The 22,500-nt window shown below is 44.8% G+C and overlaps 1 protein-coding gene across 1 annotated transcript in view; it reads left to right on the top strand.

The window, feature by feature from the left end:
• LOC311317961 (poly [ADP-ribose] polymerase tankyrase-1-like) overlaps positions 1 to 22,500 on the top strand; it is a gene marked incomplete at its 5' end in the record, with an annotated part of 37,053 nt that overhangs the window by 8,626 nt on the left and 5,927 nt on the right. The window contains 4 exons of the mRNA XM_084449117.1: positions 19,064 to 19,162; positions 20,981 to 21,090; positions 21,703 to 21,891; positions 22,453 to 22,500. The exon at positions 22,453 to 22,500 is cut by the window's right edge and continues 259 nt beyond it. Of these exons, the coding sequence (XP_084305243.1) occupies positions 19,064 to 19,162; positions 20,981 to 21,090; positions 21,703 to 21,891; positions 22,453 to 22,500 (446 nt within the window). The remainder of the gene's footprint in view (positions 1 to 19,063; positions 19,163 to 20,980; positions 21,091 to 21,702; positions 21,892 to 22,452) is intronic.

The raw sequence follows: 22,500 nt of genomic DNA, 5'->3' as shown, positions 1-22,500 counted from the left end.
CAATAGGACAAAAAAATGTTTTAAAAGTTAAATTTCTTAAAAACTATAAAAAATATCAAAAATCTGAATGGATCCGTTCAAGAGCTGAACGTCATGAACATTTTAAAGTTTGAATGAAGTTTCTAGCACAAAGTATGAAGAACTAGTTAACGTCCAAAAAAGCGGGGAGAATAATAATAACTAGAAAGTACATTTCCTGGAGAAAATGTGAGGTGGGCTAGCTGCTGCAGCTGTATGTAACAGCTACTGCTAGAACTACTACGGACCAGGCAATCTCCATGCACCCACCGGCGAAGACCGTGCGTCTCTAGCCCAATCAGGGGCTGAGTTGTGGGGTCTGTGGTGTGGACAGTGGCATGGTGGTGAGACTCCGCCCCCTCAGGTCAGAGCTGGTCGAGGACAGTGCACCCCTCTCCAGGCCACCTACCCGCCCGCACCGGTGAAGACCATGTGTCTCTAGCCCACTCAGGGGCTGAGTTGTGGGGCCATGGCGTGGATAGTGGCGTGGGGGTGAGACTCCGCCCCCTCAGGTCAGAGCCAGTCAGGGACAGTGTAGCCCTCTCCGGGCCACCTACCTGACTCAACCGGTGAAGACCGTGTGTCTCTAGCCTACTCAGGGGCTGAGTTGTGGGGCCCGTGGCGTGGATAGTGGCGTGCTGGTTAGGCCCCGCCCCCTTGGGTCACAGCTAGTCGGGGACAGTACAGTGACCTCTGGGCAATATCAATGCATCCACCAATGAAGACTGTGTCTCTAGCCCACTCAGGGGTTGAGTTGTGGGGCCCGTGGCATGGATAGTGGCGAGGTGATGAGACTCCACCCCCTCAGGTCAGAGCCAGTCAGGGACAGTGTACCCCTCTCCGGGCCACCTACCTGACTCCACCATGAAGACCTCCGGGCAGTCTCCTTGCACCCACTGGTGAAGACTGTGTGTCTCTAGCTCAATCAGGGGCTGAGTTGTGGGATCTGTGGCGTGGTGGCGAGACCACCACGCCACCACGAAGAGAAAAAAAGAAAGAGAGAAAGAAAGAGAAAGAAAGAAAGAAGGAAGGAAGGATGGAAGGATGGATGGAAGGAAGGAAGCAAGGATGGAAGGAAGGAAGGATGGATGGAAGGACGGATGGAAGGAAGGAAGGATGGATGGATGAAAGAAAGAAAGCAGGATGGATGGAAGAAAGAAAGAAGGATGGATGGATGGATGGATGGATGGATGGATGGATGAAAGAAAGAAAGAAAGAAAGAAAGAAAGAAAGAAAGAAAGAAAGAAAGAAAGAAAGAAAGAAAGAAAGAAAGAAAGAAAGGAGGATGGATGGATGGATGGATGGATGGATGAAAGAAAGAAAGAAAGATAGAAAGATGGATGGATGGATGGATGGATGAAAGAAAGAAAGAAAGAAAGAAAGGAGGATGGATGGATGAATGAATGAATGAATGAATGAATGGATGGATGGATGAGAAGAAAGAAAGAAAGAAAGAAAGAAAGAAAGAAAGAAAGAAAGAAAGAAAGAAAGAAAGAAAGAAAGGGAAGGAAGGAAATAAGGAAGGCTGGAAGGAAGGAAGGAAGGAAGGAAGGATGGAAGGAAGGATGGATGGAAGGAAGGAAGGAAGGAAAGAAAGAAAGGAAGGAAGGAAAGATGAAAGGAAGGAAGGAAGGATGTAAGGAAGGATGTAAGGAAGGAAGGAAGGAAGGAAGGAAGGAAAGAAGGAAGGAAGGATGGAAGGAAGGAAAGGAAGAAAGGAAGGAAGGAAGGAAAGCAAGGAAAGAAAGAAAGAAAGCAAGAAGGAAGGAAGGAATGGAAGGAAGGATGGAAGGATGGAAGGATGGAAGGATGGAAGGAAGGAAGGAAGGAAGGAAGGAAGGAAAGGAAGGATGGAAGGAAGGAAAGATGGAAGGAAGGAAGGAAAGGAAGGATGGAAGGAAGGAAAGAAGGAATGAAGGAAGGAAGGGAAGGAAGGAAGGAAGGATGGAAGGAAGGAAGGAAGGATGGAAGGAAGGATAGAAGGAAGGAAAGGAAAGGAAGGAAGGAAGGAAGGATGGAAGGAAGGAAGGAAGGAAGGAAGGAAGGAAGGAAGGAAGGAAGGAAAGAAAGAAAGAAGGAAGGAAGGATGGAAGTAAGCCAAGGAAGGATGGAAGGAAGGATGGAAGGAAGGAAGGAAAGGAAAGGAATGAAGGATCGAAGGAAAGGAAGAAAGAAGGAAGGGAAGGAAGGATGGATGGAAGGATGGATGGAAGGAAGGAAAGAAAGGAGGAAGGAAGGAAAGAAAGGAGGAAGGAAGGATGGAAGGAAGGAAGGAAAGAAAGAAGGATGGTAGGGAAGGAAGGAAGGATGGAAGGAAGGAAGGATGGAAGGAAGGAAGGATGGAAGGAAGGGGAGAATTGAAGGATGGAAGAAAGGATGGAAGGAAGGAAAGAAGGAAAGAAGGAAGGATGGAAGGAAGGGAAGGATGGAAGGAAGGAAGGAAGGAAGGATGGATGGAAGGAAGGATGGAAGGAAGGAAAGAAAGAAGGAAGGGAAGGAAGGATGGAAGGAAGGAAAGAAAGAAGGAAGGAAGGGAAGGAAGGATAGAAGGAAGGAAGGATGGAAGGAAGGATGGAAGGAAGGAAGGAAGGAAAGGAAGGAAGGAAGGAAAGGAAGGAAGGATGGAAGGAAGGAAGGAAGGAAGGAAGGAAGGAAGGAAAGAAAGAAAGAAGGAAGGATGGAAGTAAGGGAAGGATAGAAGGAAGGATGGAAGGAAGGAAGGAAAGGAAAGGAATGAAGGATCGAAGGAAAGGAAGAAAGAAGGAAGGGAAGGAAGGAAGGATGGATGGAAGGATGGATGGATGGAAGATAGGAAAGAAAGGAGGAAGGAAGGAAAGAAAGGAGGAAGGAAGGATGGAAGGAAGGAAGGAAAGAAAGAAGGATGGAAGGAAGGGAAGGAAGGAAGGAAGGAAGGATGGATGGAAGGAAGGAAGGAAGGAAGGAAGGATGGAAGGAAGGAAGGAAAGAAGGAAGGATGGAAGGAAGGGAAGGATGGAAGGAAGGATGGAAGGAAGGATGGAAGGAAAGAAGGAAGGATGGAAGGAAGGAAGGGAAGGAAGGAAGGAAGGAAGGATGGAAGGAAGGAAAGAAAGAAGGAAGGGAAGGAAGGATGGAAGGAAGGAAGGAAAGAAAGCAAGAAGGAAGGAAGGAATGGAAGGAAGGAAGGAAGGAAGGAAGGATGGAAGGAAGGAAGGATGGAAGGAAGGAAGGAAGGAAGAAAGGAAGGAAGGAATGAATATGAATGCTACCACAGTAGTCAATAAAGGGTGCCTGTACAGAGAGCATGCACGTGTCCCCAAATTCAAATCCCAACTGACACTGAGCATCCTCTCATTCACTTCAATGGAAAGGCATGTTGGCTTCAGACAGCTCTCTCTCAAAAAGTATAAAGGTCACAGCCTAGATTTTGACACCGTATGAATCCTGAGAAAATGCTGAACATTTTAGGCTATTATATGTCCGTGTAGCTTAAAAACTGTAGGCATGGCGACGAGTTAGAAAAAGAGTAAAAATGCAAAATTAGCAGCTCAAAAGCTAGAGTGCGTTGCCATACGTTTCAATGAGGAGCGCAGTTGCCGAACAAATTGTCATACAGCGAAAACTATAAATCACACTGCTTAGATACTTACATTGTACGAATCAGCAGAGTTGTGTGAATGTTTTGATGTATAATATGTGTGTGAGCTTTCAAAACTGTAGGAGTGCCAGCAGTTTACAAAATGTGTGAATATTTTCAAAGCAACAGCTGCCACCACTCTAAAAACATAAAATTTCTGAACATTCCAAAAGCATTTCAAGCAGTTTCAATAGGACAAATTTTTTTTTTAAAAGTTACATTTCTTAAAAACTATAACAAATATCAAAAATCTGAATGGATCCGTTCAAGAGCTGAACGTCATGAACATTTTAAAGTTTGAATGAAGTTTCTAGCACAAAGTATGAAGAACTAGTTAACGTCCAAAAAAGCGGGGAGAATAATAATAAAGAAAGAAATAGTGGGAATATCACAAGTTGGGCTAGCTTCTGCAAGCTAGCCCACCTAACTAGAAAGTACATTTCCTGGAGAAATGTGAGGTGGGCTAGCTGCTGCAGCTTTATGTAACAGCTACTGCTATTACTACTACGGACCAGGCAATCTCCATGCACCCACCAGCGAAGACTGTGCGTCTCTAGCCCACTCAGGGGCTGAGTTGTGGGGCCTGTGGCGTGGATAGTGGCATGGTGGTGAGACTCCTCCCCCTCAGGTTAGAGCTGGTCGAGGACAGTGTACCCCTCTCCGGGCCACCTACCCGCCCGCACCGGTGAAGACACCTGTGTGTCTCTAGCTCAATCAGGGGCTGAGTTGTGGGGTCTGTGGCGTGGTGGCGAGACCACCACGCCACCACGAAGAGAAAGAAAGAAAGAAAGAAAGAAAGAAAGATGGATGGAAGGATGGAAGGAAGGAAGGATGGAAGGATGGAAGGATGGAAGGAAGGAAGCAAGGAAGGAAGGATGGAAGGATGGAAGGATGGAAGGATGGATGGAAGGAAGGATGGATGGATGGATGGATGAAAGAAAGACGGATGGATGGATGGATGGATGGATGGAAGAAAGAAAGAAAGAAAGAAAGAAAGAAAGAAAGAAAGAAAGATGGATGGATGGATGGATGGATGGATGGATGAAAGAAAGAAAGAAAGAAAGAAAGAAAGAAAGAAAGAAAGAAAGAAAGAAAGAAAGAAAGAAAGAAAGAAAGAAAGAGATGGATGGATGGATGGATGGATGGAAGAAAGAAATAAAGAAGGATGGATGGATGGATGGATGGATGGATGGATGGATGGATGGATGGATGAAAGAAAGAAAGAAAGAAAGATGGATGGATGGATGGATGGATGAAGGAAGGAAAGAAGGAAGGAAGGATGGAAGGAAGGATGGAAGGAAGGATGGATGGATGGAAGGAAGGAAGGAAGGAAGGAAGGAAGGAAGGAAGGAAGGAAGGAAGGAAGGAAGGAAGGAAGGAAAGAAAGAAAGGAAGGAAAGATGGAAGGATGGAAGGATGGAAGGATGGAAGGATGGATGTAAGGAAAGGAAGGAAGGAAGGAAGGAAGGAAGGAAAGATGGATGGAAGGAAGGAAGGAAGGATGGAAGGAAGGATGGAAGGAAGGAAAGGAAGAAAGGAAGGAAAGAAGGAAGGATGGAAGGATGGAAAGAAGGAAGGAAGGAAGGAAGGAAGGAAGGAAGGATGGATGGAAGGAAGGAAGGAAGGGAAGAAAGGAAGGATGGATGGAAGGAAGGAAAGAAGGAAGGAAGGAAAGGAAGGAAGGAAAGATGGATGGAAGGAAGGAAAGGAAGGAAGGAAGGAAGGAATATGAATGCTACCACAATAGTCATAAAAGGGTGCCTGTACAGAGAGCCTGCACGTGTCCCCAAATTCAAATCCCAACTGACACTGTGAGCATCCTCTCATTAACTTCAATGGAAAGGCATGTCCGATTCAGACAGCTCTCTCTCAAAAAGTATAAATGTCACAGCCTAGATATTGACACCGTAGGAATCCTGAGAAAATGCTGAACATTTTAGGATATGATATGTCCGTGTAGCTTAAAAACTGTAGGCATGGCGACGAGTTAGAAAAAGGGAAAAAATACAAAATTAGCAGCTCAAAAGGTAGAGTGTGTGGGCCCATACATTTCAATGGAGAGCGCAGTTGCCGAACAAATCGTCATACAGCGAAAACTATAAGTCACACGGCTTAGATACTTACATTGTATGAATCAGCACAGTTATGGGAACGTTTCGATATATAATATGTGTATGAGCTGTTAAAACTGTAGGCATAGCGACAAGTTAGAAAAAGAGTAAAAATGCAAAATTAGCAGCTCAAAAGCTAGAGTGCGTTGCCATACGTTTCAATGAGGAGCGCAGTTGCCGAACAAATCGTCATACAGCGAAAACTATAAGTCACACTGCTTAGATACTTACATTGTACGAATCAGCACAGTTGTGTGAATGTTTTGATGTATAATATGTGTGTGAGCTTTCAAAACTGTAGGAGTGCCAGCAGTTTACAAAATGTGTGAATATTTTCAAAGCAACTGCTGCCACCACTCTAAAAACATAAAATTTCTGAACATTCCAAAAGCATTTCAAGCAGTTTCAATAGGACAAAAAATTGTTTTAAAAGTTAAATTTCTAAAAAACTATAACAAATATCAAAAATCTGAATGGATCCGTTCAAGAGCTGAACGTCATGAACATTTTAAAGTTTGAATGAAGTTTCTAGCACAAAGTATGAAGAACTAGTTAACGTCCAAAAAAGCGGGTAGAATAATAAAGAAAGAAAGAAAGAAAGAAATAGTGGGAATATCACAAGTTGGGCTAGCTTCTGCAAGCTAGCCCACCTAATAAAGAAAGAAATAGTGGGAATATCACAAGTTGGGCTAGCTTCTGCAAGCTAGCCCACCTAATAATGGAACAAGATAAAACAGTTTTTTTTGACTGAGGCTTCTAGAAGCAACATCAGCCGGTCCTCCCTCTCCTTAAACAACCCCCTTTCCTCCCTCCACTCAGCCTTCATCTCTGCCTTCTCTCTCCTCCATTCAACATCAGCCGGTCCTCCCTCTGGAGGATGGCCAACTCTTCCCTGTTTACGGGGAAGAGAAACACCACGCTGAAAGGCTTGGAGTAAGTTAACTTACGTATGCATTGTTGTTCAGAAGCAATCCAGCGGTCTGTTTACTTTGGATATTGATTTATGTAGGACCTACATCTTAGAAGCTGGGCTGCAGGGGACGACGGAGACAGCCTGGATAAAGCACACAGAGAACCTTGTAGCCATGTACAAGGTGATTTTGATCTACAGGCTACATGATAGCAAATATATTGATAGGGACTCAGTTTGTATGACACTAGAAAACTGTTATCTAACCTCATAGGACCTAAAGAGCCCCAGAACTGGGGTCAGCACAGAGGGAGGGGAGGCCACAGCCGCTTCGTGGAAGTGGTACGGGGTCTTGGAAGAGGCGATGGTGGCCACCCATGCAGCCTTCCTCCAGAGGATCATCGTCCCTGGTGTGGTCGTTGGTCCCTGTAATACATCCAGAAGTATTATGGGACAATGAATACTAATATATTAATATATGATATATGAAGTTGAACTCGTTTAAATCATGGAATGAACAGACAATTGTTTAAACAACTTCAAGTAACGTTAGGCTCGGTGGCTTAGGTTAGCCATTTAACAACTCATCACAATTTCGACATTTCTTATACATTTCTTAAGCAATCATGGTCATATTACATGGAAATGTTACTCTGTCTTGATTCTAGCTATAATAACATTTAAGCTATGACATTAATACGTTTTGAGCAAGAGCCGTCTGAACACCTGTAACGTTAGTAGCCTATTAACGTTAGCTGGGCTAGCTAGCTAACGTAACATCCACCAGAGATCAATGCAAGCAGCTAGCTATCATGACGTTCTTTTTCGAAATGTAATTTCTACCCCACCTATATACACAAAACTGCATTTGTAGCTCTGTGTCGTTATAACTAAGATATCTGTCAGAAAAAATATTTTTTTCATCGACAAATTAAGTCAATACTTACATTTGAAAACACCCGCTGCGGTCCCGGTGACCTCTACGTTCGCCATCTTTTTTTTATTTTTCTCACTGCCCAGTGACGTATCACGTCTCGACAGGGCCGGACTGGCCATGTGGCGTACCGGGCAAATGCCCGGTGGGCCGGACCTACTTGTGGGCCGATCTAAAAAAAAAAAGAGCTAACGAACGGCCCATAGAGCAGGGACAGCGGCCCATTGGTCCATTTTCTATACTGACACTGGGCTGGCCCAATCATATGTAGGCCCCACCCCTCCCTCTGTTAGTTTCAGGTGTCATTTGCTTGGGCCGTTAGAGAGCCAGCTGGCCTGTCCCCCCGTCAACAAATCGCGCAGCAGCATCCCCCCCCCCCGTCAACAAATCGCGCAGCAGCACCCCCCCCCCCCCCCGTCAACAAATCGCGAAGCACCCCCCCCCCCCCCCCCCCGTCAACAAAACGAAACTGAAGGTGTTCCATCTCACCGCGTCGGCTCGGCTAGTGGCCTGACTGGGGCTACATTTCCCGGTAGGAAATATTCACCCAGTCCAGCCCTGGGTCCGGCCGATTGTGGTGGGCCGGTCTGGGCCAAAAATGCCAGGGCCGATTTTTTGTCCCAGTCCGTCCCTGCGTCTCGACTTCCGGAACAGTATGCTCTGGACTATGCTACATTTTCGGCCATTTTTTCGCCGATTTCGCCTGCTATATAGTACCTACTATATAGTAGGCGAAATACAGTATGCACAGTTTTGATGCAGCATGCTGCATCTCGCCTACTATATAGCAAGTAGTATGCATTTCGGACACGGCCCAAGTGTCAGCCAAGTGAGTTTATTACGGAAGTTCCTGCCCACGTGATCACGTGCGTTTTTTGCACGCGGCCGCAACTTGTGAATGACGTGACGTTCTTATGTAGCGGCTACTAATCGGCAGGTCTTGCGTTTCCGTAAATGGCCACGTAATTTCCGCACGTGGCGCAGATGAATCGTCACCTATAGCGGCCGTATGTAGAACGTTTGCGCAACCTGCGTGTGTTAGTAGGGTTATCCGAACCCAACGGGACCGAAGGTCGTTCGTATCTCTGAAATGTCCGGATGACTGAAACTTATGTTAAAATGCACCAAATTCAATAAGTGGTATACTTGTTTCATATAGACTCATAATAGACAAATAAATACCCTTAATTACTTGTGAAAATGCATCAAAATTGCAATCAAATAGCCAACTAAACTCATATAGCCTAGCCTATAATAGACCTACAGTAGCCTAATAAAATAACCGAATTTCCACTTGAGTGCATGCTTTGATCAAATACAGTACTTTACGTACGCGTACGCTGCATCGATAGGCTACTGTATTCGCAGAACAACATGTAGCCTATAGCCTAAAAACAACCCAACATTAGAACAATAAGAGCAAATGATAATCAATAAATAAATAAATGAAATGACAGACAAGTTGTCGTGTCTTAGGCTATTGTAGCCTAAAAGAAAGTCTCTAAAACAACCGATGTAGGCTAACGTGGCCAAGGCTGTAGGCTATTATTTAAATACAGTAGGTCTAGTAGGCTAATCTACATGCTTACAACACGTCTGTGTTCCTGAAGTCCATTAACTGGGAAAGAAAAATGACTCGATGCTCCTCTGCTTCAGGTTGCTGACGCGCTTTCTGGCTACCAAGGAATGCAGCTCTCGCGCAGCAGACTCGTTTGCGTTTTGCGCTCGACATTAGAGTAACAAAGAAATGAAACGTGACAGTAGGCTACAGCAGGCTAGGCTATCATGTCAGCACTAGTTGGCTAGTCAGGCTAGCTAACATCAGGCACAGGCTAGCTAACGTCACACCGGAGGAGAGGGGCTATGGCGGCGCCAGGTAGCTAACTGTTCGTGTCTTATCCATCTAGCTACAGTATAACATTAGACAGCAGCAGTAGTTGCTTAGCTAGCTTACCCAGACTAGCTAACCCAGACTAGCTAACCCAGACTAGCTAACCCAGACTAGCTTACCCAGACTAGCTTACCCAGACTAGCTAACGCTAGATACCCCCGCCAGCCGCCACAAGCATAGCCCCACTATGTTGCTACACCTTAGCTAGCCACTAACGTTAGCGTTGCAATGATCAGACACTTCAGTTCTCCCCCGCCACAAACCTACGTGAAACACTGGTTTCTTTTAGCTTGTATTGTATTTGAAGTATTTCAGAAACACACCAGCTTGGGTTTAGCTAATACAGTAACGTTAGTCGGGGGTGGGGGGGTGCTTACCTTCTCGTGAATTTCGGGATGACTGTTCTCCAAATGTCGCTTTATATTAAGTTTGTTGTATTTTTGCCAGTAATTTTCACCCCACACGGTTTACAAATGGTTTTGTTTTCCTTTGCATCAAATATGAAGTTTATCCAGATGTCTGCTCTCCTCTTTCTCCCGGTGTGTGTGAACGTTGACAAAGACATTTCTGAACTGTGGTAATTTACTGAACAGTTCAGGCGCAGCAGTCGTATGCTGTTAGTTGAGTTCCCGCCGGCCGGTGTAGCAACGGTACTATTCAAATGTAGGCCTACACACAACAGGCTACCTGTAGGTTGCTTCCAACTCGTTCTGTTAATACATCCATGATCCAAGAGAGCCATAGAGCCTCTGGCAGTGACGATAAGGTTGCATTCGTCAATTAAAGGAAAGCATATTGGGGGGGGGGGGGGGTTATTCATAAAGTCTCATTATATGCCGATGACGTTTTACTTTACTTGATGGAACCCGAGGTGTTATCTCAGGATACAAGATCAACCTTACTAAGAGTGTAGTTATGCAACTCAGCCGGTGAGAACAGTAGTGAGTACCTAGGCGCAATATACCTTTTCACTAGGACTCAAAGAAAATGACATATTTGGGTTTGCAGATTCCCAACTCACTTGCTAAAGTTTTTTCTTTAAATTACTCCCCATTACTGGTAAAAACAGAGGAAGAGCTCAATAAATGGATGGCTTCCACTGTCTTTAATGGGTCGAGCTTGTTTCTGTGCGGGACTGGTAGGACGGTAATGGGTTAAAGATTGATAGTGTATCAGTGCTCGAATTACCTATTTATGACCATCACTGTGTGTTTTTTTGATACCAACCTAATCTTAACAAAGACCAAAAGAGAAACCTTGGGGGACATGTGTGTGTTATGTATGCTATAACTAATAAATAATCCCAGGGGTGAGATATATTGTCATCTGCATGTATAGTGATGTTATATACACTAGATATTCTGACCCAGTAGACATAGTGGCACTGTATACATTAGTGCTGGATGGCTTGGCTCTTCCTGAGTCTCTCCATGTTTGCTGTGTGTGCGGTACCTTTTCCCTGATCAAAGCAGAGAGAACAGTCCGTTCCCTGGATGGCTAGGGTCCTTCAGGATTCTGTTGGCCTTGGTCTTGCATGGTGTAGATGTCCTCGGGGTGGGTGACTGGCCCTCCTAATTCAGCTGACTGTACCATGCTCTGTAGGGCCTTGCAATCCTGAGAGCTGCTGTTCCCGTACCAGGTGGTGGTATTCCCAGTCAGGATGCTCTTGATTGTGCATGAGTAGAAGCTCCGTCAAATCTGGTGGGACACTCTGAATTTCCTCAGTTGTCTGAGGTGGTACAGTCTCTGACGTGCTTTTCTAACCACTGTGTCTATGTGTGTTGACCATGACACCAAGGTATCTGGACACCAAGGTATTTGAAACTGTCCAATCTCTCTACAGGGGTCCCGTTGGTGATTTAGGGGGAGTAGTTCCTTTCCTGTTTCCTCCCAAAGTCCACTAGTATTTCCTTTGTCTTGCTTACATTATGATGGAGGTTGTTTTCCTGACACCACTGGGTCAGGAACCTCACCTTCTCCAGGTAGGCCTTCTCATTATTATTGGAGATCAGGCCTATCACTGCTGTGTCATCAGCAAACTTAAAGATGGAGTCAAATTGGCTGCACAGTTGTGTGTAAAAGGAGTACAGAAGCAGGGGCAGAATACAGCCCTGGGGGGCTCCTGTGCTGTGCTACGGTCAGGGAGAAGGTACCGGCTATGACCTGGCTCTTGGCCATAACAAAAGGGAGACACACACCATGTATAGTCAAAAAAATCAAGAATTTAATATAAAGTATACAGCTGAAAGTTAACAATGTTCTAATGGGGTATGAGAATCAGCGTGTCAGTAGTATAGGTGAGTGTATGCTGTGGAAAGTATGGTGAGGAGGGTGTTGTATGGTGTGGGATAACAAAACAAAGACAAAGCCAGAGAGAGAGAGAGGGAGGAATGGAGCGCCTTTTAAACTGTACCCATGACAACCAGGCAGCTGTCCCCAATAGTCCTGATTGAGCTCCTTCCCTGCCCACTGGGTAGCCTACCTGCTTGGTTGGTTGGAAAACAGAGGGTTACCCATACAGGGCCAGAGGGCCGTCACAGTACCACATCCACAAGAGGCTCAGGAGAAGCTTCTACCCTCAGGACATCCAGATCCTGAATGATTATAGGCCGCCACATCGCTCTAAACAGGTTTTTTATCAACTTAGTACGCACACTAAGCTAACAATTACATTTGACTGCAATTTCTAGCTGTATGATATGTATGTGATAAATAAATCTGACTTTGACTTTAAACATAGGCCCATATTATAATGCCATATTTTCTCTCTGACCAACGGATAGCCTTAGTTGTGAAAAGATAATCAAGTAACATATGAAATGATAGGGCAGTCAAATACACTTAATGCGCTAAAAGTTATTATTACATTTAGACCTGGCAAGTCCAGTGTCTCACAGTGTAGGCCTATTGCTTTGTTGGATGACGTCATACTAAACCTTGTACCTGGACTGCATTCAGTAGAAACATTACCTGCACCATTCAGTCAAAACCAATTAAGCATTATATTGCCCAGGGAAATACAAAAGACATTCTACAAATTGAAAAAAGGGGATAAAGTGTAATTGAATCAATAAAGTGTTGCTGGTTTGTGATTGAATGTGTCCCCTGGTCATGCCAAGTATCAGACGATCGCGCTTCTGGAGTTTATTAAACAGTCTTTGTCTCCCTCTAGTGGAATCCCTGGTTATTTCACCTGTCCCTCATATTGGTAGGCCTACGCATGCACTGTAGATGGTAAATTGTCCATCTTGCAGCATATCTGCGATCCTGTTCTAATACTTCACTCTTGACCCTTCGCATCTCCTCCTTGTGAGCTAATAGCGGATCTAACATGTTATATGTCTCAGTTACGACCACGGAAGTGTCTGCTCCCTCCTCCGTACATGCACTGGCAGCGGTGAGTTCACTCAGACCCTCTCTCCTTCTTTAACTCCCTCTCCGCCCAACACACTCTCTCACTCTCTCTCTGTCATCGCAGTCCCACGCATCCTGGTCCAAGAGAAGGCAGATGCGCTGTGTATGCACATGTCATTGGGAAATGACTTGCAACCCAAACCGCTGTAAATTTCAGCAGCAGAACGCAGCCTCAGCCTGTGTCAAGGTTTTATAACGCAGATTGATGGGAATTAAATAACACCCGCCCATGACTGATTCACTCCCCTCAATGGATTTGAAGTAAAAGCGTCACACAGAGGCAGCGATCATAAAGATCCCGATGATAAGGATGGAGTAGGTGTGTTTGGTGGAGGTTGCGATGATAAGAGAGGACTAGAGGTGCGAATCTCTGCCGGGTGGGTGAAATTAGAACTGCGCTGACATACAGCGAGGAACGGCAGCTCCGGGAGATATGGAGTGGAGGCCATAACTTTTATGATCGTCCCCACTCTCCCAGATATATGTGTCCAGGGTTGCTATCTGGCCTCCTAGGATGTTTGGTTGCGGGGAGGGTGTAGAATCACAAGCAAACGTAGCTACAGTACTACTGTGTAGCTATGCAGCTACTAGCTAGATGAAAGACATCTTGAGAACATCAAGTTGATAATCAATAGTTTTATTTAATAATATGATAATAATGTTTGAGTGTTAAATAGATCCTATATGCCTATTTGTTTACCACTGTAATATAAAATGCATGACCAGACAGAGAGAGGGGGGTGGGTCTAGAGGTGGAGAGTGGAGTGCCTTAGGCCTCCCAAAACTGAAGTACTGTGCTAAGGTCTATTACTTCGACTGGTATATTTCTAAGCCTGAGGGATTTTAGATAATGAAGTCCACAAGGAGTCATTTTCTCCACTGTCAAAGGTCATCGCACCAAAACTAACCATGCATGTTTCTTTTCAGGAGAATAATTTTCTACATACTGTATCAATTCTGTATTTGATACATATTTGTATGAAACATTCTGTCCCATCTTCTCTCACAATTGTGTATTGATCTTTAAAGTAAATTAGAAGTCTACACGGAACGTGTACCGTGAGAAATATACCACTAGAGGGCAGCAGAGAAAGCAAGAGAAAGATGTCGCCTGCTCAGCAGCAATATATACCAACTAGTGCAACAGATCAAGACCATGGACAGCGTCACCATGCCCGCTGTCCGCTAGCACCACTTGGGATCCAGTGGAGTAACTTTCAGAACCACGGACAGCTACCAGTCTGGGCGTTCCGCTCTACAAAGGCCGCTCTGACACCCGCTTAGGTCTGATCGCAGCTATACTGACTTGCAGAGAAATTTGAAGTCAGCAAGTTAGGCCAAGTTAGTTAGATGCCTCACTTACCACTACATAAATACAGTCGACCGTAGAGCAGAGCAGTAATATCGGCTCCCACAATGTTTTCACGGGAGAGTTGGCAGACGGCCCCGTCAGTTCCCAGTAATGGGGCATCCCGGCACGGTATGAAGATCTATTGTAACAAGAATCAATAAGGCAATTAGGCAAGGCAAGGCAAGGCAAGGCAAGTTTATTTATATAGCACATTTCAGCCACAGGGCAATTCAAGGTGCTTTACATGAGACATTAAAAGCATTAAAACAAAAAGCAAGACATTATAGACATTTAAAACAAAAGGCAGGACACATTAAAAGCATTAAAACAAAAAGCAAGTCATTATAGACATTTAAACAAAAAGCAGGACAAATAGAATACAGGAATAAAAGTTACAGTGCAGTATACTGATAAACATAGCTCCTCTTAGAAAGCAGTGGCAAAAAGAAAAGTCTTCAGGCTTGTTTTAAAAGAACCAAGAGTTGCAGCAGACCTGCAGTTTTCTGGAAGATTGTTCCAGATATGTGGAGCATAAAAACTGAATGCTGCTTCTCCATGTTTTGTTTTAACTCTGGGGACAGAAAGCAGACCTGTGCCAGACGACCTGAGGGGTCTGGATGGTTCATAGCATATGAGCAGATCAGAAATATATTTTGGCCCTAGACCATTCAGTGCTTTATAAACCAACAGCAGTATTTTAAAGTCAATTCTTTGACAGACAGGAAGCCAGTGTAAAGACCTTAGTACTGGTGTGATATGCTCCACTTTCTTAGTCTTAGTGAGGACTCGAGCAGCAGCGTTCTGAATCAGCTGCAGCTGTCTGATCGATTTTTTAGAGAGACCTGTATACATGCCGTTACAGTAGTCGAGTCTACTGAAGATAAACGCATGGACAAGTTTTTCCAAATCCTTCTGGGACATAAATCCTTTGATCCTTGATATATTCTTCAGGTGATAGTAGGCTGACTTTGTAATTGACTTAATGTGGCTGTTGAAATTCAGGTCTGAGTCCATGACTACACCAAGATTTCTGGCTTCGTTTGTGGTTTTTAGCATTACTGATTGAAGTTGAGCACTGACTTTTAATCGTTCTTCTTTGGCTCCAAAGACAATTACTTCAGTTTTATTTTTGTTTAGTTGGAGAAAGTTCTGGCACATCCAATAATTGATTTGTTGAATGCACTTACTCAGCGCTTGTATGGGATTATAGTCTCCTGGTGATATAGTGATATAAATTTGTGTGTCATCTGCATAGCTATGGTAACATATTTTGTTGTTTTCCATAATTTGAGTTAGTGGGAGCATGTAAATGTTGAACAGAAGAGGCCCCAGGATGGAGCCTTGGGGAACTCCACAGGTCATTTTTGTCAGCTCAGATTTGTAATTGCCTATAGACACAAAATAATCCCTGTCCTTTAGGTAGGATTCAAACCAATCTAACACTGTACCAGAAATTCCCAACCAATTTTCCAGTCGGCCTAGTAGTATGTTGTGGTCTACCGTGTCGAACGCAGCGCTGAGATCCAGTAATACTAAGACTGAGATTTTGCCATTATCTGTGTTTAAATGGATGTCATTAAATACCTTAATTAGAGCAGTCTCTGTGCTGTGATGTGGTCGAAATCCTGACTGGAAGACATCAAAGCCATTACTTAGTGCCAGGAAGTTATTCAGTTGTTGGAAAACAACCTTTTCAATTATTTTGCTTAGAAATGGGAGGTTTGATATGGGCCTATAATTGTTCATTTGTGAGCTGTCTAGATTATTCTTTTTTAAGAGTGGCTTGATGACTGCAGTTTTCAGGGTATGTGGGAACACACCTGAAAGAAGAGATGTGTTTACAATTTGTAGTAAATCAGAGGCCATGCAGTTGGATACAGTTTTGAAGAAGTCTGTAGGTAGAACATCAAGGCAACAGGTGGAGGATTTCAGACATTGTATAGTGTCCCCCAGGGTTTTATGGTTGATCGGATTAAATTGTGTCATGGTACAATTATTGATTTTAAGTGGACACTGTGACACATGTCCTGTACCTGGAATGGAGGCACTGACTGCTTGTCTAATTTTCTGAATTTTGTCAGTGAAGAATGAGGCAAATTCATTGCAGGCCCTGGTGGATAGAAGTTCAGAGGCTACTGACACAGGAGGGTTTGTCAGCCTATCAACAGTGGCAAACAAAGCACGCGCATTGTTATGGTTTTTGGTGATGATGTCAGAAAAGAAGGTCTGCCGTGCATTTCTCAGCTCCATATTATAAATGCGAAGTCTCTCTTTATAGATGTCATAATGAACATGGAGATTTGTTTTTCGCCATCTGCGTTCAGATTTTCGACACTCTCTCTTTTCTGTTCTGACCAGCATGGCGTTTCTCCATGGAGATCTTCTCTTACCAGAGACCACCTTCACCTTAGTGGGCGCAACGGCGTCAATAATGTTTGTAATTTTAACATTGAAATTATCTACAAGCTCGTTGACTGAGGCCATAGAGAGGGCAGGTGTGGACGAGAAAGCCTGAGTAAATATCTCACTGGTGTTTTCAGTGATGTGCCGTTTTGAGATAACCTCTGATTGAGAATTTGTGTGCATGGAGATAGTACTCTCAAAGAAAACACAGGAATGATCAGAGAGCGCAACATCAGATACCTGAACCTTAGAAATATTCAGACCTTTGGTGATGATTAAGTCCAGAGTGTGCCCCTTGTTGTGTGTGGGCTCCGTCACATGCTGAGTCAGTCCATAGTTATCAAGGACACAACCTAGCTCTTTAGTCCCTCTGCCCTGAGGGTTGTCAACATGGATGTTAAAATCACCAACAATAACCACACAGTCAAAGTCAATGCAGACAGTAGACAACAGTTCAGCAAAGTCATCAAAGAAGTTTGGACAGTATTTGGGTGGCCTGTAGATGTTTAGAAATAACGCTCGGGAAGAGGAATTCAACTGAAGAGCCACATATTCAAAGGAACCAAAATTGCCATAACACATCTGCTTACATTGGAGGGAGTCATTAAACAAGATGGCTACTCCACCTCCTTTCTTATGCACTCTAGCCTCGCTCATAAAGCTGAAGTTGGGAGGAGTTGAATAAGAACAGCTGCACTGTTACCTTGGTCTAGCCAAGTTTCAGTTAAAAACATAAGATCAAGATTGTGGTTGGTGATAAAATCATTGATTAAAAATGTCTTTCCTGTTAAAGATCTGACATTTAATAAAGCTAAGTTTAGTGTGCTGAGGGTATTATCTGCACATTTCTCTGTGATAGTTTGTGGCTGACGAGGAATGGATACTAAATTTGATACATTTGTAGAGCCGGTTGAGTGTTTCCTGTTACTTAGCAGATTCACCATTGTTTTTCTATTACCTATCAAGACAGGAATTGAGGAAGATATCATCACGTTGGGTCCTGGCTTGTCCTGGAAGGGGTCATGAGTGCCATTAGCCTTGTAGCCTGGACCCAGTACATATCAGTTAGAGCTTGCTGTATTTTGTAAAAAAGTAACTGAATGTGCTGTGCCTTTATCAGGCTGGGCCCGGCATTTCTCATGGGAGTTGGGGGAAGAGAAATTGAAAGTGTTGCAGGGGGTAAGGGCGGTCGGGAGCGCGTAATACAGCGCGTGAAAGTACTTGCTGGTGGGTGCCGGTGAGAGGAAGCAAGTGAGAGAGTCCCCCTCTTGGGGGGGTGGATCCTCGCTGGTGAGTGCTAGTGGGAGGGGGGGAGTGAGAGACTCCCCCTCTTGGGGGGGTGGATCCTCACTGGTGAGTGCTAGTGGGAGGGGGGGAGTGAGAGACTCCCGCTCTTGGGGGGGTGGATCCTCGCTGGTGAGTGCTAGTGGGAGGGGGGGAGTGAGAGACTTCCCCTCTTGCAGTAGCTCATCAATTTGGCTGAGCTTCAGTGTGGCAGCTTTGATGAGGCCCTTGATTGGTGAGCGTGGTGGAAGAGGGGAGGGGCATCGTTGGGTTGTTGTCGATGTGGTGTGGTGTGAAGATTCTTCTTCCTGGCGCGGGTGTCTCCCATAATCAGAGCTTTGTTGAAGCTCTTCAAGGTTTCTGCCATGTTGTGATATGTCTTCCTTCTGTTTTGGTATTTCTTGTCTCTTGTCCTTGACCATGGCAGAGGGAGCAGATGGATGACGCAGAGAATAGAACAGATTGGAGATAAACAGTTTTACTCCTGACCTGTTAAGGCAGATGCCATTTCTCTGAAAAAGATGGTCCTGTTAAGGCAGATGCCATTTCTCTGAAAAAGATGGTATCGTTCCCAAAAAAATGGAAAATTAGCCGGGTTGGAACAGTCAGACTTCAAGTCACGGAGAGACGGGGAGTAGTAGCCTACATCATCACGTCGTCCTCACACAGGAGAACCCTGCCAAATAATGATGACGGAATCCAGGGACAATATAAAAGGAAAATGATATAGAAGTTATCTGCTGTAGAAGTAGTGATCTTGTCTCGAATTCTGTTGTGAAATGTGCGCAAAATGTCCGGAAAACTGTCAATGTCAAGAATCGCGTGCAATCCTGAGGTAAATGCCTGAGGAATGTCAGGAATGTAAACACAAGCGCGCGAAAGAAGTCAGGAATGCGATCGCGTCACGTTTCCACAGCAACGATAAGCAATTACGTCACCCGGACACATTTTGGCCCCCGGACAGATTTTGGCCTGACAGTGCCATTATGACATCACTACCACGGCTAATGATACTGGACGACGTCATAATATAAGAACCGTGTGTACTTTTAATCAATAAACATTCATATCATTTTGATTTCGTCTTGGAGAGTGCTGGCTTGGTTTTATCATGAGTGTTATTTTCCCCAGCATCGCGCCTAATCCGCCAGCGGCCGCTGCTGGACGCCGCTAAGAAGGGCAACTTTAGAGACACACAAGGACGCAACTCCACACCGCTACACCTGGCAGGTATATCACACACACACTACACCTGGCAGGTATATCTACACACACCACACACACACCACACTAGGGCTGAACGATTAATCGATTTCAAATCGAAATTGCGATTTGAAACAACGCGATTAGCAAATCGCAAAGGCTGCGATTATTTTAGGCTGCGTTATGAAGCGTGTCTGGGTCTGGACCAGCGTTTCCCCTTGGATGACAGTTATGCTCACCAATCATTAATACGGTGCTTGCTCAACAATCAAAAGTGGCCAATGGCAACTGCTGCAGGGTCCGCCCACCAACAACATGAGTGAAACTACGAGTGAACTGAACACATGGCTAGCCTACACCGGTAGCTCAGTAGCCAACGTCTTCGTGACCCGGAAAATGGCATCGGCTGAGCCAGAAGAAATAGAGCATTTAATAGCTAAGAAAAGCAGTACATCCGTAATATGGCAGTATTTCGGGTTGCAGGTGACAGATGTACAACAGAGAACAGTGCTTTGACCTCGCTAAAGACATGGTGCCTGTTAACACCGTGACAAAAGACGGGTTTGGAAACCTTGTCCAAACGCTGGATAAAAGATACGTGCTTCCCTCCCGCACATATTTCAGTCAAGTCGCCCTCCCAGAACTGTATGCGGAAACGAGGAATAAAGTGGAGATGGAGCTTGTACAAGTCGAGTACTACGCCACAACAACTGATATGTGGTCAAGCAGAACGTCCGAGCCATATCTAAGCCTTACCATACACTTCATAAATGCTAACTTTGAGCTAAAGAGTCTGCTCTATCATGTATGTTCCATGCCCACGGACCCTGTGAAAGACGTGTATGTTGATGGATGGATGGATGCTGCTGTTATTTATCAATAAAATGCCTACAAGTTGGAAAAGTTGGAAGCTATTCATATTTTCATCCTTGCATTAGAATATAGAACAGTTGATTTTCTTATGCAATCTCATGTGGTAGGTGTTTAAATCCATTACACAGTGAATATTGATGTTTTAAAAAAATATCGCAAATCGAATCGCAATCGCAATTTCAGTCATAAAAATCGCAATTAGTTTTTTTCCCCAAATCGTTCAGCCCTACACCACACACACCACTACACACACCCCACACACCACTACACCTGGCAGGTATATCTACACACACACCACTACACCTGGCAGGTATATCTACACACACACACACACACCACTACACCTGGCAGGTATATCTACACACACACACACACACACACACCACTACACCTGGCAGGTATATCTACACACACACACACACCACTACACCTGGCAGGTATATCTACACACACACCGCTACACCTGGCAGGTATATCTACACACACACCAGTTATTTGGAGGGTTGTTTTCATATCTTTGCAGAGGTATGCTGGTGTTGCCTTTACAACTCATTATTCAGTCTGAACAGGCTCTCATTGGGTTTTCTGAGATGGGCGAGTCCTCAGCGATTAGTTCATCCCCTAACCAATCACATCGCTTAGTTTATTCTGTCATCGCATTCAAAGGACGCTGATTGGCCTGGTGGGAACTCCACCGAGAAATCACCCTGGATGAGGGCCTTTCCAGACCCTAATTCACATTTCTAAAATTAAAGTGTGCATGTGACTCAGGGGCTGGAGCTGTTGATTCACCAACATGAGATAGAAACACCATTATTAAATGCATTGATCCTCTCTCCACCACTAGCAGCTATACACACAGATACACACACACCCTACCTCCACACACTTAACCCTTACTCTGTGTGCATGTGTGTGCGTGTGTGTGTGTGTGTGTGTGCGTGTGCGTGTGCGTGTGTGCGTGTGTGTTAGCTGGCTATAACAACCTGGAAGTAGCAGAGTACCTTCTGGAACACGGAGCCAACGTTAACGCTCAGGATAAAGGAAGACTGATCCCTCTACACAACGCTGCCTCCTACGGGGTAGGACACACACACACACACACACACACACACACACACACACTCACACACACACACACACACACACACACACACACACACACACACACTCACACTCACACTCACACTCACACTCTCTCACACACACACACACACACACACACACACACACACACACACACACACATACAGCCTATCTGTTTTGAAATACTGCCCCTCTCTAGCGGGAGCAGAGCATGTAATGCAGTTTTTTGTCATGCCAATCTAAGTGATGAACATGTAGCCTTAAACCTTGCATGCTTTATGATTGTTTTTAATGTTCCTGAAATTATTAATTTTTAATTAATTACATTTTTAATTTAATTAAATTCCTTGTAAGAATAATACTAGCTTACAGTTTTTTCTTCGACTGACTTGGTTCATCTGGGTGTCGTGTCGCTGGACTTGCGCCTTCTCAGGATTGGCGTGTTTGAAAAGATGAAACACAGGGAATGTCGTAGGGAACTATGTGTTTAAGGGCTGATACACACACACACATACACACTGGAGACACACACAGACACACTACACATCACACACTGACTATAGCAACTCATTCATGTATTTGCCCTCCCCCTCTCCTCTCCTCCCCAGCATGTGGACATCGCCGCCCTGCTGATCAAGTACAACACGTCTGTCAACGCCACGGACAAGTGGGCGTTCACGCCGCTGCACGAGGCCGCGCAGAAAGGACGCACGCAGCTCTGCGCTCTCCTATTGGCTCACGGGGCCGACCCCACCATGAAGAACCAGGAAGCACAGACGCCCCTTGACCTGGCCACGGTATACACACACACACACACACACACACACACACACACACACTAGAGATGCGAATATTGCCGATATATCCGCGACATCCGCGGGTGGGTGGGCCAATAAAAATCAACATTGGGATTAATTTCGGGTGGATTGCGGGTGGATTTGTCAGTTATATTTGTATTTAATAACTACTATAATTATATATAATATATTTTAACAACTGTGAGAAAGCGTGAGACCTGCCAGCAGCTCACTCAAATACCCTCGACCACTTTGTCAACCCAGATCCTGCGAAAGCGAGCCTATAATCTTTAAAGTCGAGTCAAGAAAATGCGCCTATATGAAAAGCGAATGAGCACGACTGACTGGACATAATTTAAATGTAAATACAATAACTTCCTGTTTGGCGGGTTGGGGGCGGGTCTCTATATTTTCGACGATAATGACGTCGGGTGGGTGGCGGGCGGATGATTGATGAGTGCACGCGGATTCGGGTGCGCTCAAACTAACACACACACGCGCACACACACACACGCTGATGATGACAGACTGACCTCCCCCCTGTCTGCTGTTCCGTCGCAGGCTGATGACATCAGAGCGCTGCTGATCGACGCCATGCCTCCGGACGCC

This window comes from Borostomias antarcticus, assembly GCF_949987555.1.
Source record: "Borostomias antarcticus genome assembly, chromosome: 14".
Classification (NCBI taxonomy): domain Eukaryota; kingdom Metazoa; phylum Chordata; class Actinopteri; order Stomiiformes; family Stomiidae; genus Borostomias; species Borostomias antarcticus.
This window is presented reverse-complemented; position numbering and strand designations above follow the sequence as displayed.